The sequence below is a fragment of the Garra rufa genome, chromosome 5 (genome assembly GCF_049309525.1).
Source record: "Garra rufa chromosome 5, GarRuf1.0, whole genome shotgun sequence".
NCBI classification, from domain to species: Eukaryota; Metazoa; Chordata; class Actinopteri; order Cypriniformes; family Cyprinidae; genus Garra; species Garra rufa.
In genome coordinates this window covers 51,391,636-51,418,803 of record NC_133365.1, presented here as the reverse complement: position 1 = coordinate 51,418,803, position 27,168 = coordinate 51,391,636, and the positions used below count along the sequence as shown (strand labels likewise).

Sequence of the window (27,168 nt, the reverse complement as noted above, 5' to 3'; positions counted from 1 at the left end):
CAGTTGTATATTCAGAGCATTTCCATAGCATACATAAACATGAAATGATAAGTCAACATTAAATCTAAAACTGCCCATTTTTACCCCTTGCTTTCAAATGAAGTTCTTGTTTTTAATATTATGTACCAGCTCTAAAGAGGAAATGGAAGACTTTCTGTCTTCTGAAGTCATACAAAAAGCATTAGAGATGAAAATATGACAATACAACTGGTGCATAAAGTCATGCAGGTTAGGAACAACATGAGAGTGTTGCATGTGTTTTAGTGAAGAATGAGTCTGTTTGTGCATGTTTTACACTTGTCAATATGTTTAAACATTTTGATCTCTGCCTGTGTTTGTGTGCATTGCATGGTCGTCCAAGAAAAAAAAAAACAGAGATTCCCTCTGCTGTACACAGAGCTGTTTTATCTCCTGAGCACTGTCCCACTTCTGCATTCTGTAAATACCCTCGCAAAAGCAAGAAAATGCCCTAATGTAGGCCATAGTGTCTTCTGGAAACCTTCTCGAAAGCAAGTCATGTCTGAACCGGGGCAGAGTCCGCAGACTGACTTCGGCTCTACTGTTAGTTCTGAGCTCTGATATTCACCATCATTCATTTACTGACCTGAGGAACAACTTTATATGTTTCTCACAAGCTAGAAATTCAGACACCATCCACTTTTCAAGCTTCATGCAACCCAGACAAGTTACAAATGGCAAGAAAACCTGTTGCTGTTCTGTAATCTGACTGAGAGTGCCTTGCGAAAGCATTCATTTTATTTTAACATTTTATGTTGCTGCCTTAAATTACTTTTTTTCCAGATCAATTTACACTTCATACACCATAATGGCAAAGCAAAAAACAAGTTTTTAACATCATTGCAAATTTATTCAAAATAAAAAACTAAAATGATTCCATTGCATAAGTATTCATACCCTTATCTGAGACAGTTAAAAACTGGCTCAGGAGCATTCATATTGCTTGTAGATGTTACTACACTTTGAGTGAAGTTAACCTGTGGCAAATTCAATTGAATGGGTGTGATTTGGAAAGGCACACACATCTTAATAAAAGGTCTAATAGCTGAAAATACAAGAAAAAAACCAAGCCCTGTAGAGCTCAAAGACAGGACTGCATTAAGCCACACAAGATGGGAAGAGAAGAGATCCTAAAAAATACTGCTGCATTGAAGTTTAATCAGAAGCATGTAGTCTCTGTTACCCTTAATCAAAGCAGTTTGAAACAACCACGACTCTTTTTAGAGCTGGCCTCGTGGAAAAACTAAGCAATTGATGGAGAAGGGCCTTGGCTAGAGTTTGATGGACACTCTAGTTGAGCATGATCATATATGCTGATGGGAGAAACTTACAGAAGGACAGACATCACTGCAACACTCCACCAACCTGGGCTTTATGGTGGTGTGGCAAGACTCGTGAAATTGGAATCTCAAGGATGCTCAGACTTTGAGAAACAACATTCTGTGGTCTGAACCTCAATTCCAAGCATCATGTTTGAAGGAAACCAGGCACTGCTCATCACCTGCAGAGTAGCATCCCAAAAGTAAAGTGTGCTGGTAGCAACCTCATGCTGTGGGGCTGTTTTTCAGTGGCAGCTCAATGCACCAAAATATTGAGATTTTTAAATATTGAGCCTTGGTCTAGAGAATTCAGTCCAAAGCATTCAAACCTCAGACTGGGCAGAAGGTTCACCTTCCAACAGGGCAATGACCCTAAGCACACAGCAAGAGTGGCTTATAGACAACTCTGTGAAATGTACTTGAGTGGCCCAGCCAGAACCCTGGCTTGAACCCAGTCAAACATTTCTTGAGAAACCTGAAAATGTCTGCCAGACCCCATTCAAGCTGTCAAGAGAGGTGAAGAGGTGAGGCAGAATAATAGCAGATAATTGCCAAATGTTGATGTGCAAATTTTGTTGCATCATACCCAAAAAGACTTGAGGCTGCAAAGGTGCTTCAGCTAAGTACTGAGTTAATGGTATGCGTGTGTGTTTTTTTAAATAAATGTATGAAGTTGTGACAATTCTGTTTTTGCTTTGTCATTGTGGTGCATGGAGTGTAGATTGATGTAGAATTTTTTTTCAGTTAAACATAAACTTGGAAAAAATGAAGGGGTATGAATACTTTCGCAAGGCACTGTAACTGGTCAAAGTTTCACATTTTCACAACCACAAGGATGCATGCCTAAAGTCAACATGAACTTGTATTTACAACCCATTTACTTCCATAATATAGGGTATTAGGAATGGCAATACATACCAGACATATCAGACATGGAGTCATGCAGATGGAGGGAAAGGGATGAAAAAAAGAGGGCTTGGTGACATCAGCTGATAAGGAAAGTTGTTTCAAAGTTATTGCATTTTTAATCAATTTTAGTTTGTATTAATGTGCACCAATTAATCGCTCAAAATATAACTAGAATTGTGTATTAAGGAAGCAAGTAAAGTGCATTTTGATTTTATGCTTACATGAGATGTTTCTGGATCAATCTCTCTTTTTTCAGGATTATGACTGTTTAAAAAGAATATTGTTTAATTTATCTTGGATCAGAAATATGTCTGTAAAAAGATGTGCTATAGCAAAAGAACTACAAACCACAGGGTGCTTTAGCCTGGGTGACTTGCTCCATCAAGACAGACATATAACAGCATCAAAATAATTCCAATCAAGCTAATATGTAGAGACTTCTGGGCTGTCAGCAGCCTGCAATCTGACTTTGGAACTATAGTAGCAAATGTCAACGCTTTGAAATGAAATGCATTTTTTGATAATATTTGAAGAAGAATGGAAAAATGACATGTTTCTGCCTGACGGCATGTCATTTCACTTCAGTTAGTTCTGGAAACAAAAAACAGCCAATGAAAGAGTTGTAATGTGAAAAAAAGGAAGAGAGAAAAGAAATTCTGCACAAAAAAACACCCTATGCATATTAGTTTTCCACATATGAAAACAAATAGCTTATAAAACAGCAGCTTATATAAGAAATAAATAAAGAACAAAGATGAAGCCAGTACGAGCCAAAAAGAACACAGAGCCACTATCTACAATCTGAGTGCATGGTTGGTCCATCATTAGTATGCCACTGACATGAATTTTTAAAGGATTTCAGCCTATTGCTTTTTATCTTGGAAATTGAATTTTTGCTGTAGATGAATGAAATTGTTGGTGCTTTTCTTTCAGAAACTATCCCATCAGTGAGTAACCCTACCTCATCACAGACACATGATATCAAAAATTCTTAATCACCAAGCTTTTATGATGATCATTATGCCATCATACCATAATGACGTTCATTTCTTATTCAAGAAATAAAAATACATTTTTAGTTCTGTTTAAGCAACGTCTGAAAGGGCACAGCAGAGCTGAACATTTTTTCATAGTTCATGGCCCGTGAACAGTGGATGGCTGATAATGAGGCTAAGGATTTTGTTTTGATTAATTTTGTAATAGTGTGACGGATTCACACATGCATACTAAACATATCACCAATTATGCTCTTAAAATTATGTTGGAGATAATAGTGAAATCCTCGGCACACACAAAAGTGTATTTTTAGGGCTTGTTTGATTTAGTTAATTCAAATTAACTAATGCAACACAATTCTTAAACATTTTCAATACAGAAATTCAATAAATTCAGTAGACAATGTTTGGTAAAAATGTGTAATAGTATTATGTAGCAATATAATGTAGCTTTAGACATTAAAATGCAAAGTGTTTGCCATATTCTGTTATATAGCTTTACAGCTTTTACAGTTTACTTGTATTTTTGTTGTATAAACTTAAATTAATTTAGCTAAGGATACTAGAAACAATGAAAATCAGAAGAACTAAGCAGGATTTGAACTCAAATCAGCTGCAATCCTGCACCACTGTGGAACAAATCAAACTACTTAAATTTAAGTTTGTACAACAGAACTAGAATAAAAAAAATATTATTGTTGACAGATAGTACTTTCTTAACTGAAGTTCATAGAACATTTACATTTTTTGAGTAAAAGTAATAAACTGATGTCTCTCAAAGCAGCATCTCTCAGAATATGGCAAACACTTTGAATCACTGAAAGTGTCTTCACACATCCTACTTGAGACTTTTCAAAGTAAAATGTGTTGGCATGTTCTCTATAGTCTACGGGAATCTGGAAAGTCTCTCAGCAAGAAGACACGCTGAGAGGCCTTTCTTATGAAAACAATCATATCCCTCAGTGATGAACTTGATGAGTGGACAGATGGGAGGGCGGTTTAAAAAGCATCACAGCTATCACTGCTGGAACATGTTAATGACAATCAACATAGGATTATAGGCAAAAGCAGAGGGTTGGAACAATTTCCTGCTGTTTATGTCTCACTCATTTCCTCTTTCTACCAGCCACAAAAAAAGAAGAGAATTACCGCTGTTACCCGTTTGACTTCACCAACAAAATATGCTTTGGAATTCACAGTTTTTCTTCTTACCACTTTATTTCTTGACTCACTCGCTTACTCACCCGTCTCGCTCTGCCTCCTTCTTCTCCAGATCCTGAATGACGTCCAGTAAAACCTTGATGGTGTTCTGGCTTGTCTCCAACACCCCTTCCAGGCTGTGCAGCTGAGACTGCAGAGCCCCAATGTCGTACAGAGGGCCGTTTGGGCCAAACAGTTTCTCTTTTGCCTTTGCCAGGTCCAGCTTACACTTAGCCCCAGACATAAGCCCCCCCAGTAACTCCTGCACCTGCCGCAGTGTGTCCGCTTGGCCCTCCGCTGGTCCAAGGGGGGCCTGGGGGTTCGTCCCCCCAGAAGGAGGCAAGTGGTTTGCACTGGCCTGGGATTCTGGTCCGAGGATCGCCCGTCGGCTGCTTAAGCAGGTGGGCCTCACCGTAGCCCTTGCCTTACATTTGGGAGGGATAGGAGGTGGGGTTTCACCTGCCTGATGGTGAGTTCCTGCTTCAGCATTTGGCTTCACTACCCCAGTTTTTACTCTGTCCTTTTCAGCATTGTTGCTCTCAGCTTTGGGGACAGGAGGCTTACGGGGCTGTCCAGGAGTAGAGGAGCCCTCTTTGCGGGGGGTGTACGGAGGAGGAGGAGGAGGTGGTGGGGGAGGAAGCATGAACTCTCTCCTGTCTCGTCTGTCCTGAGTGCAGCAGAAGGCCTGAGGAGGGGAGGGGCTCGCCCCAGCATTAGAGTACAGCAGAGCAGTCTGTGGAGGGCAAGCGTAAGGAGGTAAAGAATGCCTGAAGTTAGCAGAGGGAAGCACAGTTTCCTGGGGTTTGCTAGCGTACATCATTGCCTCACGAGGAAAGAGAACAGGTGACATATTTTGTGGAAATGATTTGGAGTGTGATACTGCTTGAGCAGCAGTCTTAAAGTGTTGCACGATTTGAGTGGGAATACTGCAAGACACTGTAGTTTGCATACTAGAGTTGCAGTGTGGCAATGCTTGAACTGAAAGTTTACCTTGTGCAGGTTGTGTGGAAGGACTGCAAATCAGAACAGGCATGGAAGGAGTCACATGGGTTGCCACGTTTTGTTGATCCAAAATGCAATGTACTGCAGCTTGTGCAATAGGAACGACATGTGCCGCAGCTGCAATGGGGCCCTTGAAGTGTGAAACAAGGTGTGGAGCAGTGGCACAGGATGGCTCGGGAGAAAATGGTATCACATTGTGAGGGAGGGTTTGTGTTGGAATCTTATGAGATGCCGTAGGTTGTGTAGGAGAGCCAAAGGCTGCTGGTTTGTCTTTGACACAGTATGGTATAGACTGCACTGGAATTTTACAAGATGACGAAGGCTGAACAGGTGTTGGGGTGTGTGTGACTGATATAGGAGTCTGTACAGGAAGGGTAGGGGTCCTACCCAATGGCTCATTCTGGTTAGGACTCATACATCTTGGCACACACTGAATAGGAGTTACAGGTTGTGTTGGAGATATCACAGAGTACACAGGTTGATTTGAGGTGTTACCACATGCCATGGCTTGTGTTTGAGTTTTCTGGCATGGCTGTGTGGGACTGAACATAGAGGCAACTGCAGGTGCTCCTTGAGAAGAGGACGCTGCCTTTGAGCCAGTAGTGTTGGAGCATGGAATGGTTTCCTCCAACGTCCTGGACTGAGGAGGGGTTGTGGGATCTATATGTGAATCTGGAATGGTTTGGGACTCGGGAATTGGTGGGGGAGTCTTACAATTTGCTGTATTCTGAATAGCAGGTGTGCAACAACGCCCTGTAGATTCAGTAGGAGACATGCATGATTCCCTGTGTGTTGAGGATGTGGTGACAGTGGATATGACTTGTGCTGTGGTAGTGCACAAAGGCTCTGGTACAGTGGGGGTCAAATTGATGCTCTCCGCAGCAGCCTGCTGAGGGCAACATTGTGATTTTTTGGGGGGACATGGGGCTGATGGAGGTGGTGCAGTGTGAGATGGACAAGATGCAGGGTCTACCTCAGGTTTTTGCAAAGATGTTGTGTTGTCAGGGACAGTTTGGATTTTTGAATCTATGCTTGCTTCAGTCTGTGTTAAAGAGACAACACATGGCGTATTATGAACTGTGTTGGGCGTGGAGGAATGCTGCAAAGGTACAATATCTGATGAAGTTCTGTGTGCCACAACTTTGGATGGAAGCTTCTTGGGTTGGTTAGTCTGTTGGTGGCTTCTGTGCACAGTTTTAGTTGGGGAAGTACAAGAAGGCTCAGGTTTCCCCGGATCACTTGCTGCTCTGTTTAAAGATTTCCTCTTACCTCTTCTTCTAGTCTGTTTTTGCGGCACAGCACTACATGGCTGGAGTTGTGTTGATGTACCCACAGAGGCAGTTTGATTGTCCTCAGTTTTCTGGCACCTTGATTGCTCAGCAGGGGTACAATGTTGGACAGAGCTCTTGTGTGATCTACAAGGTGGAATGTAGACCTGTGCGGTCAACTCATCGGATGAGTCTCCATCATCCCAGGCTCCCCCCAGGCTGTGACTCCGAGTCTGCGTGGCGGAGAGCAAGGGAGGCTTCTGCAAACTGGGTGAGGTTTGGATGGCTGTACTCCTGCATGACTGAGTTGGCAGCGGCAGTGTGAGCGAACATGGATGTGTTGGGACCCAACAGCGTCTGGTAGGCCCAGGTGTAAGTGGGTGCGGTGGTGCTCTCTTCAAAAATGCTGTCACTGCTCCAATTGTCTTTTCCATGTCCCCACGGACCGCTCCCACCAGTGAGGGCCCATTTGTCAACTCTTTCTGCCAGCTTGGAACCTCTGTTGGGCTCTTACTCCTCACATTCTCATTTTTATCCTTAGACTCATCATCATCCTCCAAATCCTTAAAGCGTACCTGCTGTGTGCGATTTCGTCTCCGTTTAAGTCTGCTTTCAATATCTGGAGAGTTCCGGTTGAGGAGCACTGAGCGCACAGTCACGGTGGTGGGTGTTTTGTCTGGGTTGCCATTGCTTTGGCTGTGAACATTTGGCAAATGGTTGGGCTCTTTGCTCACCATGTTATCCAAGAGTAGCTTATGGACCATAGATGTAAATACAAATTTGACTGTGTGGGTTTTTTGTCTGCTTTCACAAGTCAAATGTGAATGAACAATTAATCAGATAAAAAATTCAGTTACAGCACACTGTATATTTGACATTTGGCACACTCTGAACATGATAAATGCTGCAGTAACAAAAAAATAAAATAAAACAGACCAGCCGACGGCAGCAGAGCATGTGACTGGTCCTTTCCTCAGGTCACATGACTGAGGGTTTTCTGTGTATGTCTTTGTGGTAATGCTGTCAGAGTAGGTTCTGGTTTTGGCACAAAGAGTCTTTACAAGCAAGTGTCTTTATATGCAAAAAAGGGACTGGGTGTATCCTGAGCATCAGCCCCATTAGTCCACAGGGGCACTTAAACACTCAGTGAGCAACCTTGGTGAAACTCTCTTTGTGTAAGTCCTGAAACTTTGGCAGGGTAGGCTTGTGAATATATCCCAGAAGTCTGCGTCATGGTTTCATAGCCAAGAGCAAAATTTCACGTCACATAGCTCTCGCTGTGTACGTCTGCAGCAGTTGTAACCATGCTTGTCCTAAAAATATCAAGGCAAATAAAATGTTAATAGGATACAGTTTGCAGGCTGACCAGTGAGAGGATGTCCCGACACCTTTAATGCCCTACTTTCCAACACGAAGCTTGTTCGCACAGTCCTCTCTGGTGTAGCATATCTTGACAGACGGGGACTGGGCAATGCATCTCTTCAAGTTGACTTTTATCTCTCAGATTTGTCCTTGAGTTTCTTTGCTTGTATCGTTCACCTCATCATTTTCTTGAGACAGGAACAGAACCGGAACATCTGAGCAAAGCAGAAACACAGAAAAAAGGTTTGTATTTCTGAATCATGTTTTACTTTAACAAACACATACACAAAAGTACATGAGAACATACATAACCACCTAAATAGGATTCCTCAAGTATAAAACAGCCTCAAGCTAAGATTTCATGAGTTCTCTCCAATAATCAAGTCTTTGATCTCCTTCCATTTCCTGGTGAGGCAGTCTACGAAATAAGAATAGTTTAGGGTCAAATGTATGACAGCGGCAGACACTGAGAGTACTTTTAGCTTGTCTGTAGCTTTGGGGCTGGTGTTTAACTCAGCGGTGTCTCAGAGGGGGCAGGCTAAGAGATATTCAGGGGTAGAGATTGACAACGCTAATTAACTTGGCTTGTCTTTAAGCAACCCCCCTGGCACACGGAGGCACAAGCATGACGGCTGATCGCCACAGGGAATTCTGAACACACTCTATCACACTGTCACTGTTACCAGGCTCTGCGTTCTGTCTGTGATCAGACAATCACAGTCCGCTGAGTCATGAGAGGATGTTAAATGTCTGTGTACGTGTCTTGTGGTACACGCATTTGCTCAGTGTAACTTTCCTATCAGATGGGGAATCGGTCAGACTGAATCACAGTACAGAACATCTTACTCAACAAAACTACTTGTCACAGCCTTCCGCTATGATATCTTGCATGTGTCCTGTAGCAAAACAGCATTAGCTTCATATGCTAATTAGCTATGGCAATGTTTGAAATGAAATATTTGCTTCTTATACTGCGTTCAGGTTCTCCTGAGGAGTTTCTACTGATGAGTTGGGAAGTCAAAATTATGGCATTGGATGCATTTGTGTCATTCTAGCAAGCTCATAAACTCTGCCCTGTTGAAAAAAACAGCATATGCTGGTTAGGTATGTTTTGATGCTGGTATGCTGGTTTAAGCTAGTCCTTTGCTGGTTTATGCTGGTCCTTAGCTGGTTGATGCTGGTCCTTTGCTGGTTTATGCTGGTCCTTGACCAGCAACATGACCAGCTAAGGACCAGCATAAACCAGCTAAGGACCAGCATAAACATACCTAAGGACCAGGTTAGGTATGTTTTGATGCTGGTATGCTGGTTTAAGCTAGGTGGTTGGGTGGTTTATGCTGGTCCTTAGCTGGTCATGTTGCTGGTCAAGGACCAGCAAAGGACCAGCATCAACCAGCTAAGGACCAGCATAAACCAGCAAAGGACCAACATAAACCACCCAATGACCAGCATTAACTAGCAAAGGACCAGAATAAACCAGCAAAAAACCAGCATCAAAGCCTACCTAACCAGGGTACCATTCATTCCATTCATTACTTGAATGCACCATTACCGATTACTGCAGGATATACAGTGGTGGCCAAAATTGTTAGAACACTAGTATTTTCAGCAGCTAAAAATGGTTTTAGGTCAGTTGTTTCAATCTTTTGATGTAGTCTGTCAGTAGGAAATATCAGTTTAAATTTACAAACATTAATTTTGCCATTAATTGTAAACATCCAGTGATTTTTGTTTGCATAAGGACAACATCCATTGCTCCACACAGAGATCTGATCTCATCATCATCCAGTCTGTCTGAAGAAACAGAACAAACTGAGGCAGACTAAATCCAGAAGAACTGTGGCAACGTCTCCAAGATGCTTCAAGAGACCTACCTGCAAAGCTACCTGAAAAAGTGCTGATTTAAATTAAAAAATGTTGATTTAATTTAGTAAACAGAAGTTAAAAAAAAATTAAATGACATTGTTTTCGGCAGCATCCTCATTTTACAGCATTTTTACTCAAGTGCCTAAAACTTTAAACAGTACTGTAGCTTTGCAGGTAGATTTCTTGAAGCATCTTGGAGTCATTGCCACAGTTCTTCTGGATTTAATCTGTTTTAGTTTGTTGTTTCTTCATGTCATTCCAGACAGACTGGATGATGATGAGATCAGATCTTTGTATGGAGCACTGGCTTGTTGTCAGACACACTACAGCAAAAGATAAGAAATAGAAATAACTGATAACTGACTGTATATGTATTTTAAGTCTCTATAATAAACAGTAGGCTTAATCTACTGCATAAAATATTAAACAGGTTTAAACAATTTTTAAATATTGATATCATATTATTTATAGTTTTCTTTACTTACATCCTTATAAGATAAATTAATAATTAAAAAAATGTTTACATACCTGAACTTAAGCAAAGCATTTATCTGAAAGGCTGATTAGCCTTAAATATTAATTGAAATATTTCCTTACAGTAATATATTACTTTTTACACTTACAGTTTTTAAAAATGTAATACAGAACATGAATTATGGTTTTGGCACATTAACTAATTAACATTGCATGTGAGTTGCATTAGTTGAAATATTCTACATAACAGTTTTTATTTTCATGTTTACTTAGTTCAAATCAAAAATGTGTCATGGCTGATATTGCTTTGGGTTCATTCTTTACACTGAAATGAAGGTTCAATTGAACACAATGCATTTTGGGATACAGTGCTCTGGTGAATACTAGATATTTTGGCAATAGTAAACACTTCCATTTAAAAGTGTGGGTTGAGTAAGATGTTATGTTATGTCATCAAAGCTGCATTTATTTAATCAAAAACACAGAAAAAAACTGTATTATGGAGAAATATTATTTCAATTTAAAATAACTGTTTTCTATGCAAATATATTTTAAAATGTGATTTATTCCTTTGATACAAATCCTTACACCAGTCTTCAGTGTCACATGATCTCTCAGAAATCATTCTAATATGCTGATTTATTATCAAGGTTGAAAACAATATAAGACTTTGCTATCACTTTTTATCCATTTAAAACATCCTTGGTGAATAAAAGTATTAATTTCTTTATTATTGAATTATTTTTGAAGAATCATGTGACACAGAAAACTGAAGTAAAAAAAAATGGCTGATAAAAATTCAGCTTTGCATCACAGGAATAAATTATATTTTTAAATATATTAATATGAAACCCCATTATTTTAAACTGTAATAATATTTTACAATATTATTATTTTTTCTGTATTTTTGATCAAGCAGCCTTGATGAGCACATAAAAAATCTTACTGATCCCAAACTTTTGAGCGGCAGTGTATATGCATACAGAACATTTGTATACTGCGCACACATACTACTTACTACAAAGATAGTAAATGTATCTAGCATGCTATTCTGAACATAATACAGAAACGCAAACCTCAAGAATGCCAAAACACACATTCAGTGTTCATTCCGATCTTTCAAGTCCCTCATATTTACTTTCAGATAATGCCAACAGGCCCTTGAGCACAGAGGTTCACAGAAAAGGCATAAAGCACATACTACCACCTCTCACCTAGTTTTATGTAGGTAATCAAGCCCTCATTGATTGCCTCTCACTCAGCTAAACTACGAGTTCCTCTTGAAATCTCTCACTGCAGCTCTTCACGTTCAACCACCGCTGGAGCCCCAGACAAAAGGCCAGACATGCTCCATTATTAACCTGTTATCTCCATGTAGCCCAAAGATCAATCTAGGTTGGTACAGCTTAGCGATTGTAAAGTAATACAGCTCGATAATTGGGGGCTTGTGCGGAACAGACAGAAAAGAATAAAAGAACGGCAGTTGCAATGTCAAATTAGGTGAGTGCATTAACTTTGTTAAATTGAATGCTTTTAAATGTGTAATTCATCTACTAATCTCTGCACCTCTAATTTTACAAGTTTAACCGTCTAAAAGAGAAAAAAATAGATCTGTAAATAAATCATGAGATTATGTTTCCATGAGTCTGATAAAGTAATAACTCAAGCACCTACCAAAATTTTACGCAATTTCGTGAACTGAGATTCAAATGCTTGATATATACATATATAATATTTTAAGTTTAACAAATGTTTTTTATTAGTTTTTGTTTGTTTATATCTGAATTTGTTTTATTAATTTTTTTTTTTTAAATTAAATGTTTTTATAAAACCTATAATACTGTTTTTTAAAAGTGTCCATATAGTTTTTATTCATTTTTATTTTAGTATATTTGATGTACTATTTTAGTTATGATTCATATATTTAAAGTTGTCTTTATTATATTTTCCGTTTTAATTGTAATTGAAGCCTAATAAATCAGTTGTTTTGAATTATATTTTGAATTAGTGTTTTATTATATTTTTTAAATAATAAAAATATTATGTAATTTTTAATAGTTTTTTGTCTTTTAAAAGGGTCTATACAGTCTGTATTATTTTTTTATCTTTAATACTATTTTAGTTATTATTCATATTTTGAATCAGTATATATATTTTCAATATTCATTTTTAATTAAAGTCTAATAATTTTGTTTATTTGTCTAATACATTTGTTTTTAAATTTGTATTATTATTATTTTTTATATTTTATATTTATTTTATGTTTTTTCATATAGTCCATATTATTATTTTTTTATTTTAAATTTAAGTTTACATTTTCGAAATGTTCACATTTTTAAATGTTTACATTTTTAAATATTTTTAATAAATTGTTTTAGTTGTTTTAATATTTAATAAGTTAAACTAAAAAGTGAAATTGTGTTTTGGCAACTAGATTAAATTAAATGTGTAATCTTTTTAGATTTTCTTTTATTTCAGCTTGCATCTAACAAAAAACGTTTGGTTTTAATTTTATTTTTTGCTATTTTTAAATGTTCAAATGTTCACATTTAAAAAAAATTATAATTTTCAAAATGTAATTTTTTTTTAAGTATCATATTTTCAAATTTTCAAATTTTAGTTTTATTTATTTTAATATTTTAAGTTAAACTAAAAAGTGAGAAATTGAGAAAATGAGCAAATTATGTTTTGGCAACTAGATTAAATTAAATGTGTAATTTTTTAGATTTCAGCTTGCATCTACAAAGAAATGTTTGATTTTAATTTTAGTTTTTGCAAATGATAATAACCCTGCAGTTACCTGAATATAAAAAGTACAACAGTTTTGAATGCAGCTCATACAAAAACAATTTAAAACGATCTGTTTTATAAAAGTCAAAAGCAAAACAAGTTTTCTGTCTGTACTGAACTCTACAAAAGAGGTGTTACCATCTTTAGCCGTTGCCGTCTGTTGTAGTTCTGTTGCATGTAGCTTTGTTTTGCTTCTGCAAATGCTTAAATGTTACGTTCAGTTCAATGCCAGTGGCAGATTCGTGGCCCCTGTGGAAGTTCAAATGCTCCCATGTGTGATTCATCCTGCCGCAGATGCCGGATTGAGAAATGTTCTTTTGCATGTCGAGTAAATAATACTTGCTGTTATGCATTTAGTTTAGTCGCATTACAATACACAGTAAGCTTTACATTTCCATCAAAACCATTTAGTATCTGCTCACTGCAACCGCTAAAAAAATGAGGCAGTGCTTCATGTGGGTGTATTAGCATTTATAATGTGCTCACTCGGTGTAAATAAGTTATGAATACATTTGAATATGTATTCACAGCCTTTACTCACATGCTTTGTGACAGCTTTGCTGAGCCGCACACCTGGAGACATTAATCGCTGCCAGCTTTGGCCACACGCAAGGTCAATTAAGGACGAAATTACAAGCAAGCTCAGGCACTTGATAATATTAATTGTTTTTCATTTCACATTCCCAATTTAGGCCAGGCGGAATTCCTTCAGAGGCGAGAAATGAGAAAGACTGTTGGAGATTACAGGACGCCGCAACTCTGGACGTAATAAAGCGGCTGGAATGAAGAGCAGAATGGATTACTTTCTGTCCCTTTGCTCTCCTGGAACTGCCCTCAATTATCCTGCATGTCTGGAAGTTGTTCCCCTGAAGAGAAGTCAATTATTTAATGAAGCCCTAAATTGGATGAATCATTTGCATAACCGGAACATTTAATTAGGAAACACTTTGGTTGTTTTAGACTGTTTTGAGAGGAAGTCTGGGATTCGGAATTAAAATTCAGAGGGCAGGTGTAATCATGGGACGCCAGTCGATTGGGAACGCAGAGTAGATCACGGTTCATTCGCAAAGGACAGAAAAAGAGAAAATAGGACCAACGGCACTTTTGAGATTTTATTAAAGACACTTTTTACTAACGAGCCGATCCTCAAGCGTCTCTCTAAAAAGCTCTACTCGAAAACTAGTTTTCCCTGAGGATGCCATGTAAACTTGTGTTTCACAGACGTGCTTTGTAATTTTAATCTGTTTTTCCTCATACACTAAAACTTCTCACAAATTACCTTCTGTTTTGGGATCCTCTGAGAAAACTAATCCTGTCCGGATTGAAATGATGTTGGTGTAATATTTACGTTGACCTCCATCAAATACTGTACACCTTATGCACTTTCATCATGGATTTAGACCTTTGTGCATAATTTTTGGGCAAAATAATAGTTTGAGGTCAGTCATTTTTTTTTTTTTTAAGAAATTGATACTTTTAGTCAGCAAGGATGCATTATATTATTCAAAAGTGACTGTGAAAATGTATAATGCTTCTTCAAATAAATGCACTTCTTTTGAACCTTTTATCAAAGAATCCCGAAAATATGAAGCAGCACAACTGTTTTCAACAGCAGCAAATCAGCATTTTAGAAGGATTTCTAAAGGATCATGTGACACTGAAAACTAGAGTAATGATGCTGAAAATTCAGCTTTGATCACAAGAATAAATTGCATTTTAAAACATATTCAAACAGTTATTTTGAATTTGAATATTTCATAATATTACTGAATTACTGCGATTTTAATGCATTTTTTTACAAATAAATGCAGCCACTGCTATTGAACTGAACCAAACAATTCATCATTTGCAGAAGCAAAACAGAATTGCATACTACAGAAGGCAGCGGCTAAAGATGGTAACACCTCTTTTACAAAGCTCAGTAGAGACAGAAGACTTGTTTTGCTTTTGACTTTTACAAAACAGATCTTTTAAATTGCTTTTGCATGAACCGTTGTACTTTTTATATTGAGGAAATTGCAGTTACTATTAACCAAAACTAAAATTAAAACCATAAGAAACATTTTTTGTTACTTGAAATAAAATAGATGCATGCTGAAATAAAAGAAAATATTAAAAATGACACATATTTAGTTTTATCTAGTTGCCAAAACACAAGTATTAAAATAACTAAAACTAAAAAACTAATAAAAACGTCAAAAAATTATTAGACTATTAAAGTTGAAATGGAAAATATAATACAGAGTGATTCAAAATATGCATAATAACTAAAATAGTATATCAAAGATACTAAAATAAAAATGTTTAAAAACTATATAGACACTTTTAAAAAAACTAAAAACGTCTTACAAACCTTAAACTTTTGAATGGCAGTGTAATGACCCATGACCTAATATTTCTATATGACATCCCATAACATCTAAATCCTGGGAATATATGCTTTCATCTTAATCCTAACCACAACCAGTACATGAAATGACATCCTATGTTAATAACTGTAATCCAAACGTCATTTAGAAAACCAATCCCGTCCGAATTGCTGTTCTGTCACAAACCGTCAGATCTACATGGGTACATTGCGAATGCAATGTCAGGTCTAAGTAAGTGAGAGTTGAGACAGCATATGTCGCTGTCTCTCTACGTAAAGCCAAATGCTCTCGGACAGCTTTATTAAGAAAGAGGCGAGACAGTGGAGCGATCTTGACACGGCTGTCTCAGAGTAGGTCGCCGAATCTAGCCCCGTCTCGGGAAATAGTAAGCTACACTGCACATTTATTTTGGGAAAGGACGCCTAGGGGGTCTGTCTTCTTAATTTAGGTACTTCTCTCTTCATTTATATATTTATTTACCTGCTTTGTTACGCAGGAAACATCTTTTTCATGGTAACACCCCCGTTGGTCACAGCGAAGGCTTGATTATTAGGATTACTGATGATTACTGTGATGCTCGACAGGGGTTTGGGGAGGAGGAGAGCTGCAGCCTTCGGGCGCTTGTGTTCCTCTAACACAACCTCCTCCTCATCCTCATCTTCATCCCGTGGCGCATCACGGCACTGATGTGATTGGCCGTGACACGCCGAGGCCTCTGGATGTGATGTGAATCAACAGAGCACCCGCGACGGAGCAGGAAACGCTGCCGTTCAGAGCGGCCTCCGCTACCAAATGTCTCGGCATACGCCATCAACAAAGCAAGACTGTTTTCTCTGAGGAGCGCATCCGCATAGAAAAACAATCAGCTTGAAAATTAAACAAATATATCACAGTAATGTCTAAATCACTCATTTTTCTAAACTAATGCTGTCTAACAGTGACACCAGTGGATGAAGTTTCAGAAGGAGCTTTTCTCAAGCTCACTGCATTTTCATGAGCTCCTAAAGAGCGTAAATGTAGAGAAGTAATGCCGAAATACAGTCAACTGTATTAGTATGACTGTCAATGGGACAAAACCCCCAAAAAAGTCAATGCATTCTCACTCCCAACTTGTCACATATTGATGCTTGGTCAGGACTTCTTGGCGTCACTTTAGTACGGGTTGGAAGAAAAAAATTGATTCTTCGATGCATCGTGATTCTCTCTTCAACGATTCTGAATCGATTCTGAGTTTGTTTGTTTTTTAGAAGTATATGAAAATGTAGCCATGTGCAGTAACAATGAAAACTGAGAATGTGACACATTGTGATATTTAGTTGATTAAATTGAATCGTAAATCCATTTATTTAAGATTCCAACTATAAACAAAAAGCATAGAAACTGCAATTTTACATTTTGTTAAAATGTAAAGTTTTAAAGATGTATTTGCACAGAATTAATTGGGGAAAAATATGTAGATCAAGAATTGTTTTGGAATCAGATTGTGACTCCCAGAATCGGGATCGGATCGTGAAGTGTCTGAAGATACCCTACACTTCAGTGTCATTTTTGGACATGCAGGGTCCTCCATTGCTTTTATTTGCTAGCATTACGCAATGCATTAATTGGTTTGCATGCATTTGCAAAAATAGAAATCATTTTATATAAATTTACACTTCCATAGATATTTTGTAGCACCCAACCCCACCACCTACCCTAAACCTACCCACTTCTAAACAATATAAAACGCGCAACTGGCAAATAAAAAAACAGAGACAGGTATTTAGTGCAAAAACTGACCATAAAGAACAGTGTAAACGTATTACAAACAAGTTACGTTGCATTCCAAGTTCTCCAATATCTTTATGCGAAGAACAGAGCAAATCATAAGGTTTTAATTAGAGATGCACCGAATGTTCGACAACCGAAATTATTCGGCCGAAATGAGCAAAAAAAGCTCTTAGCAAAAAGGCCAAATAAATTATACAGAATAATGACGTGACGCAATCAGATAGAGGTGGGCACTAATGCAGCAAACATGTCGGCAGTTTGGAAGCATTTAAAACTGTCAGAGAAAGATGCAAAAATCATTACAAGCACCAACAGCAGGAGACTGTTTAGTGTCACATCGCATGTCTTCCATGAGAAGAGGAAGGGACTGCTGGTTACTGTATGATGACTGAAATCGCCAAATGGCCTTAAACCATTAGTAAATAAAATACTAATACACACACAAATTGAATTTATTCTGACAGTGCTGCACAAGCTCTAGGGTTTAAAGTCCAAAGCATGAGGGAAATATGTGTGATGAGAATCATTCATAAATCTGCTGCTGTCAGCAAAAAGTAGTACTGAGGCCTTCTTGCAGGTTTCCGCCAAAATAAAAGTCAACATTCATAAATGTTAATATTGTAATTTTACTGTTGTTCTGTAAAGTAAAATAAAAAAATAACACAAAAATATTGCTCTATTGATACATGCGTTATAAAATTCTCCTTTGCTCAGCAGAGCTACATTTATTTGTACATTTTAAAACACATGCCTGATTCAAAAAGGGGGTCTTAAAAATGGCCAAAGAATATTATTTTACTAACTTATTAATTTTAAGTTAGATTGTTGGTAGGCTATAATGTCTACTAGAATGTTAAAAATGTCATTGGAATTGTTTTCTTTTCCTTTGATAAGCAAGACAAACTATAAAAAGCATATATTGGCTATTTAATTTATGCAATGGTGAAATGGGAAAAACACACAAAAAAAATGCATACGGTAATCAGCCTTCAGCCCAGTGTGTAATTTTGTTCAGCTTCGGCCAAGAATTCTCATTTCGGTGCATCCCTAGAAATAAGTATTTGATCCCCTATTAATCAGCAAGATTCTGGCTCCCAGGTGTCTTTTATACAGGTAACGAGCTGAGCACTCTCTTAAAGAGACACCTGTCTACAGAAGCAATCGATCAGATTCCAAACTCTCCACCATGGTCAAGACCAATTAGTTGTCCAAGGATGTGATTGTAGATTATAGACCTACACAAGGCTGGAATGGGCTACAAGACCATCGCCAAGCCGCTTGGTGAGAAGGTGACAACAGCTGAAAAAACACAAAAATAACTGTCAATCTTCCTCAGTCTGAGGCTCCATGAACGGTGAGGAATCAGCCCAGAACTACACGGGATGGGTATTCCAGCATGACAATGATCCAAAACACACGGCCAAGGCAACAAAGGAGTGGCTCAAGAAGAAGCATATTTAGGTCTAGCCAGTCTCCAGACCTTAATCCCATAGAAAATCCTTGTGGAGCTCAAGGTTTGAAGGTTGCCAAATGTCAGCCTCAAAACCTTAATGACTCGGAGAGGATCTGCAAAGAGGAGTGAGACAAAATCCCTCCTGAGATGTGTACAAACCTAGTGGCCAACTACAAGAAACGTCTGACCTCTGTGATTGCTTACAAGGGTTTTGCAAAGGGGTCAAATACTTATTTCACTCATTAAAATGAAAATCAATTTGTAACTTTTTTTAAATGTGTTTTTCTGGATTCTTTTTTGTTATTCTGTCTCTGACTGTTCAAATAAGCCTACCATTAAAATGATAGACGGATCATTTCTTTGTCAGTGGGCAAATGTACAAAATTATGCACATTTTCTATATTATGTAACATTATAATGTAAGGTAAATGTTCCATATGCATTTAACCTGGAAACTATGTAAACACTGAAGGCAAACAGAACAAACTGAAAAACAAAACAAAAAACAATCATGCAAAGAAGGGGCTTTAGTCCACCACACACCAACAAAGCGGTGTTGTTCTTTTAAACGAACAATGTTGTTAACTCATTGAGCCCACCTACACTGCGTGGGCTGCAAACTCTCTAAAGCACCTTGTCTCTAAAGTACTAATGAAAAAATAACTTTATCATCAGAGTTGATGATATATGATGCACCTGTGCATCTTGTTCCCTCATTAGCGTCATAAGCACTGATGCTCAGGCTCCCTTATGTACTTATTCTGCTGTGCTGATAATTCCACATTATTAGGTGAGGGAGAAGTGAGCCACCGGCTGCTGCTGTTTGGAGCCGAGCATCAGATCACAACCTCACAGAAAGAGCTGCTGTCTCAGCCTCATTCTGTGACATCCTTGAGGTCTTGTAAAGATATGAGTGTTTGTTTTTGGAGCATTTGATTGTTCTTTTCGCATCCGGTCTCTTGTGGAGAACGACACTGTGCCACTGCATTCGGTTTCCTTTTCAATTCACTTTCAATTTCTTGTGCTTTTGTGGCATGATAACACTGCGCATTCATACAAGCATTTGCTGAAAGCTGAGAACAATGATAAAAGGTGAAAAGAATCGAATAAAAGAAGACAAACATAATAGCACACTTCTGCACATGACAAGGCGGCTGATTTGCAATATCATTCACAAATGGTAAAGTGAAGTGCTTTTTTGAAAAGTGAAGTGTAAAGGTTTTGAAATTGGCTAACCCTAAATATGAAGTTTTAATAAGTTACAATGAAAAATAAGAATAATTCACTAAATTTATGCATCACAAGAGTAATGTAAAAACATAAAACAAACAAATAAATAAATATTATTTACAATTAAATATTTAGTAATTAAATACTGCTTGCAAACTGAATATTTTGTCAAAGTAATATTAAAAATGTCTAAATTTCTACATCGCAAACATAGAACAAAAAAGCTATTTGAATTAAATAAATAAATAAATAAATAAATAAATAACTATTTATTATTATTATTAATAGTGATAATAATAAATATTTGCAAATTAATGTCTGCTTGGCAATATTAATATAGTGATTAATGGCAATATTTTGTAAAAAACAAAAAAACAAAAAAAAAAACGTAATATTAAAATGTTTTAAATAATTTTTGCAGCACAAGATTAGAGAAAACCTGTAATAAATAAATAAATAAATAAATAAATACATACATATTAATTTCTACATTGCAAACATAGAACAAAAAGCTATTTGAATTAAATAAATAACTATTTGTTATTGTTATTATTAATAATAATAATAATAAATATTTGCAAATTAATGTCTGCTTGGCAATATTAATATAGTGATTAATGGCAATATTTTGTCAAAATAAGTAACATTAAAATGTTTTAACTATTTTTTTTCAGCACAAGAGTAGAGAAAACTCTAAATAAATAAATAAATACATATTACTATTATTTACAATTAAATATTTTAAATGCTGCTTGCAAACAGAATATTCTGTCAGAGTAAGTAGTATTAAAAATGTCTTTACTAAATTTCTACACCGCAAGCATAGAACAAAAAAGCTATTGAATTAAATACAGAAATAACTAGTTATTATTATTATTATTATTATTATTATTTTTATTATTATTATTCAATATTTGCAAATGTATGGCTGCTTAGCAATATTAATGTAGCGATTAATGACAATATTTAGTCAGAAAAATTAATATTAAAAATGCCTTTACTAAATTTTGGGCACCAGAGCAAAACACCTGTAACAAATAAATAAATATTATTATTTACAATTAAATATTTGCAAATTAAACACTGCTTGCAAACTTTGGCAAAATAATGGCTGCTTGGCAATATTAATATAATAATTATTGGCAATATTTAGTCAGAACACTTAATATTAAAAATGTCTTTACTCTTTTTTTGCACGCATATGTAGAGCAAAAAAAAGTATGTTAATTAATTAAATAACTATAATTTTTATTATTTACAATTAAATATTTGCCAATTAAATGCTGCTTGCAAACTGAATATTTTGTCAGAATACAGAATACTGATAAAACAATGCAACAGATGATAGCATTCAAAAATAACATAGTTGCAAATCACTGAATGTATTTTTCATAAAGTAATATTAATTAAACAGCCTGCTTTTATCTCCATAATTTGTTGCTTTAAACAAATAATAATAAAAATGCCATCACTAACTTTCTGCACCACAAGCATAGAACAAAAATTCAATAAGATAAAATAAATACATAATATAAAATTCAAGTAAACAATTAAATAACATGAAAAATGTATTAGAATTATTATTATTATTATTATTATTATTTATAATTAAATATTTGCTAAATAAATGCCGTTTAAATATTAAATCAAAGACTTAGTAGAAACTAATGATTTTAATTAAATAAATAACTATTTATCATTATTATTATTAAATATTTGCAAATTAATGGCTTCTTGGCAATATTAATATAGCAATTAATGACAATATTTTGTCTTTTTAAATATACATTTTTGCATATACATACATATAGCAAACAAAAGTGTTAATCAATTAAATAACTATGATTTTTATTATTAACAATGAAATATTTAATGCTTGCAAACTGAATATTTTGTCAGAATACAGCTGAAATAATTCAATACTGATAAAACAAATAACAGATGATAACAGTAAAACATAAGTTGCAATTACTGAATGTATTAGTTATAAAGTAATATTAATTAAACAGTCTGCTTTTATCTCCATAATTTGTTGCTTTAAACAAATAATAATAAAAATGTCATCACTAACTTTCTGCACCACAAGCATAGAGCAAAAATCCAACATTAAATAAATAAATAATATAAAATTCAAGTAAATAATAAAACAACATGAAAAACGTATTAGAATTATTATTATTTATAATTAAATATTTGCTAATTAAATGCTGCTTGCAAACTGCAAATTACAGCTATTTTGGAATGATAAAAATTTAACTAAATAAAAGACTTAGTAGCATCTAATGAATTTACCAAAAAGGAATACATTAGCATTAACTAAGCAACAGCATTTATGAAGGCAAAACTAAAGATAAATCTAAGAACTGAAGGTCACTTTAGAGATAGAAAAACGGGGGCAAATCAGATCACTCACTGTCTCCTTTTCTGTCTTTTATCTGCATAATTGATGTTGCTTTACATCACAGATTTCATCCTTTTGTACAATCTCACTCTCTTTCCTCCAGCACTCCCTACGCTTTCCTTTCTACTCACATATTCCTCCCATCTCTCGCTCTCTCACTCTCTCTCAGTCAGTGTGGACAGAGATTTACAGTGACAGTTTAATGAATCCAGCATTTCTTAATGCTCAGTGTGTCCTAGTGGCAGGAACGCTGACCCCCCTCAACCCGCCGAGAGTCTTCCACGCGCGCATCACGCTTCACGCGCAGTTGGGCTGGGTAACATCTAAATGAATCATAACTCAGACATATCACTGTTGTTAAAGACTTCACAAGCGTCCCCTGAGCTCCTTGAGCCAGTAATGCTCAATAATCGTGTAGCCTCTCACATTAAGCCTTTGCTGCATTTCCTTACTTAGAAAAACAGTTCCTAAAAAATACAGTTTTTCTTCATATGGCAGACTAAATATTGCAAATTGCAGAGCTGCACTGAAAACACATACAATGAATGATGTATTGACAGCTTTAGAAACAAATTCTTACAAAAAATGTTATATGTATATTCATATATTTAGTATACAGTAGTCAACATTCGAAGTGGATCAAAAGAGTTCATCAAAAGTTGTCCTAAGATAAGAACGGATATTCTTTTTGGTTTTAGGACAAATTTGATGAAAGGTTTTGATCCACTTCGAATGTTGACTACTGTATTTCTACAAGTAGATTTTACTATATAAAATCCAAGAAAAACACATAAAATACTGTAATATGCACACACACAATGAATGGGAAATATGGGAATAGTACAGATTTTACTATATAAAATCCAAAAAACAAACATAAAAATAGTATAATATGCACAAACCCACACAAAATGAAAAATACTTATAAATATAATAATATTTGTTTCTTACATAAATAGTTTTATGCATATTAAAATATTTTAAGTATTTTTTCTTGGATTTTATATAGTAAAATCTGTAGAAATATATTAAAATATATTAATAATATAAATATAATAAGATGTATTAATATATTTGAAAATGTTTACAGATTTTACTATATTACATTTTTACAAAATACATTAAAATAATATAATATGCACAACATGCAAAAGTGAAAAATGTTTACATATTCATAGCTTTTGAAACAAATCTTATTATATTTATATTATTAATATATTGTAACATTTCTATAAATTTTACTATAGTAAATCCAAGACAAAATACATAAAATAGTATAATATGCACAAACGCACACAGAAAATGAAAATATTTATGTATTTATAGCTTTAGAAACAATATAAATATAATAAGAATTGTTTAAATATATATTAACAATTACAATTTTTTTTAATTTTGTGTGTGTTTGTGCATATTATACTATTTTATGTATTTTTTCTTGGATTTTATATAGTAAAATCTGTAGAAATATATTAAAATATATTAGTAATATAAATATAATAAGATGTATTAATATATTTTAAAATGTTTACAGTTTTAACTATATTACATTTTTAAAGAATACATTAAAAAAATATATGTACAACATGCAAAAGTGAAAAATATTTACGTATTCATAGCTTTTGAAACAAATCTTATTATATTTATATTATTAATATATTTTAAAATATTTCTACAGGTTTTACTATCTACAATCCAAGAAAAAATACATAAAATAGTATAATATGCACAAACACACACAAAATCTAAAATATTTTACATATATAGCTTTAAAAATTTATTTTATTATATTTATATTATTAATTTATTTTAACATTTCTACAGATTTAACTATATAAAATCCAGTAAAAAATACATTAAATAGTATAATATGCACAAATGCACACAGAAAATGAAAATATTTATGTATTTATAGCTTTAGAAACAATATAAATATAATAAAAATTGTTTAAATCCATAAATATATATTAACAATTAATTGTGTGTGTGTGTGTGTGTGTGTGTGTGTGTGTGTGTGTGTGTGTGTGTGTGTGTGTGTGTGTGTGTGTGTGTGTGTGTGTGTGTGTGTGTGTGTGTGTGTGTGTGTGTGTGTGTGTACCTGGTATTCATCACGTTGTGGGGACCAAATGTCCCCACAAGGATAGGAATACCAGTAGATTTTGACCTTGTGGGGACATTTCTCAGGTCCCCATGAGGAAACATGCTTATAAATCACAATGAGTTTTTTTGAGGAAGTAAAAGTGTGCACAATCTCCTGTGAGGGCTAGGTTTAGGTGTAGGGCGATAGAAAGTACGGTTTGTACAGTATAAAAACCATTACGCCTATGGAATGTCCCCATAAAACATGTAAACCCAACGTGTGTGTGTGTGTGTGTGTGTGTGTGTGTGTGTGTGTGTGTGTGTGTGTGTGTGTGTGTGTGTGTGTGTGTGTGTGTGTGTGCGCATATCATACCGTTTTATATATTTTTTCTTGGATTTCATAAAGTAAAAAACTGTAGAAATATGTTTAAATATATAAATAATATAAATATAATGAGATATATTAATATATTTAAACATTTTTACAGATTTTACTATATAAAATTTAAAAAACATTCACGTATTCATAGCTTTAGAAACAAATCTTATTTTATTCATATTATCATAGTATATACAGTATACAGACTATACGAAAAATATGAATGCATTCAAAAATGTATGTATTCATTGCTTTAGAAACCAATATTTTACAAAATTGTATTCAATTTTACATTCCTATATTTACATTTTACTAGAAAATACAGTAAATTAAATAGCATACTGTAATATAAATATTTTTATATTACAATTTTATATAAAATTATTATAGATTAAATAATGTAAAATTATATTATAATATGCCATTAAACATCTTTATTGAAATGAATAAATAAACGATATTTTTTAAATCTAATTGAATTAATTTAATATTGTACGAACACAAACTTGTTTTAGAAACTGTCAAAACATTATAATGCATGCACGAAAATGTATATGCACTAGAATCACACGTTTTATACTGATGCATACGATTACTATTAAGATCATTATTAGAAGATATGATTTCTCATAACAAATGAATAAGCCTTGCATTGGCGCAAAAACAACTCAAAACAATACAAGTGTCATATAATGACACCATTTCCACCATGTGAGCAAAACTGCACCAAAACTAAATGCCCCCATTACAATCAATGAAGCTATCTACAATACTGTACATTATGACACGGATATGTCCAGCTTTAATCGAAGCTACTTGTCTATAGGATGTGAGAGAAGAGCCAAAAAGCCACTTGAAGTGGAGTAGTTTGAGTCCTTATTGAGGTTGGCATTGATGCATCCACAGCGGCGCTCACAAAGACAGGAGTGCATTTCACTTTCAATAGATGCTATTCACCAAACACCTCTAATATTCAGTGTTAAAATGCTCAGTTAATACTGCATTACAGTCACTCATTCATGGAGAAAGCTTTGAATTGCGTCAGCGAAGGGAGGGCGCATGCTGCAGATAGAATTGTTATGCAAAAGTGTGTCAGATTGGATTGGTGAAGCATGGCTAACTTTATTGGACAAGACTGTGCAAGCATAGAGACGGGGAGAAAGGTAGACGCAGCGAGATATATTTAGAGAGACGCCGAAGTGAAGCAAGACAGGAGAGAAAGAGGAAGACAGCGGGGGAAAAGAACGAGAAACACCCCACGCCGCGGTAAAGACGCCATGCTTAGAGTTTAGTGAAGTGGCAAATCATGTGCATTAGTAAAACTCGGCTTTTGTTGTTATTGCTTGTATATTTCTAAACTACATCAGGGACCAAAACAGACTGTTTCTGCACTCTTAAAAACAAAAGACTCCCAAAACTTACATGCGATAAACAGGGTTGGAACTAAACTCTGCACAACTGCTATGAGAGAAACTTCTCGAAAAACAATGTTATTAATTATATATTAATTATATAATAGTCATATCCTATTTTAGCATAGACTTTCAGTTGGGAAAACCTGTTCGCTTCAGGTCAAAGGTTTACATACACCTTGGAGAATCTGCAAAATGTTATTTTTACTTAGTACTGACCTTTCACATAAAAGATGTTTACATATCGTCTTCACGAGAAAATAATAGTTGAATTTATAAAAAAAAAAATGACACAGTTCAAAAGTTTACATCCCCTTGATTCTTAATACTGTGTTGTTACCCGAATGATCCGCAGCAGTTTTGTTTTATTTATTTATTTATAATTTTTTTGTGATAGTTGTTCATGAGTCCCTTGTTTGTCCTGAATAGTTAAACTGCCTGCTGTTCTTCAGAAAAATCCCTCAGGTCCCACAAATTATTTGGTTTTTCAGCATTCTTTGTGTATTTAAACCCTTTCCAACAATGACTATGATTTTGAGATCCATCTTTTCACACTGAGGACAACTGAAAGAATCATACACAACTATGATTCAAACGCTCACTGATGCTCCAGAAGGAAAATAATGCATTAACAGCTGGGGGTGAAAACTTTTTAACAGAATGAAAATGGGTACATTTTTCTTATTTTGCCTAAATATCATATTTGTTTCATTTGGTACTGCTCTTCAGAAGCTACTTACATGTTTCCCAGAAGACAAAATAAGTTAAATTTACCCTGATCTTCAAATTCAAAAAGTTCAGTTCTTAGTCTTAATGCATGTTTTTTCCTTCTGGAGCATCAGTGAGTGTTTGAACCTTCTGTAATAGTTGCA

The 27,168-nt window shown here is 35.2% G+C and overlaps 1 protein-coding gene across 2 annotated transcripts in view; it reads right to left on the bottom strand.

Moving 5' to 3' along the window:
• Positions 1-27,168, bottom strand: part of LOC141335256 (uncharacterized) — a 145,078-nt gene that overhangs the window by 103,129 nt on the left and 14,781 nt on the right. For both annotated transcript variants that reach the window (XM_073840661.1, XM_073840662.1), the window contains exon 2: positions 4,486-8,288. In XM_073840661.1, the coding sequence (XP_073696762.1) occupies positions 4,486-7,475 (2,990 nt within the window). In that variant the 5' untranslated portion in view covers positions 7,476-8,288. The remainder of the gene's footprint in view (positions 1-4,485; positions 8,289-27,168) is intronic.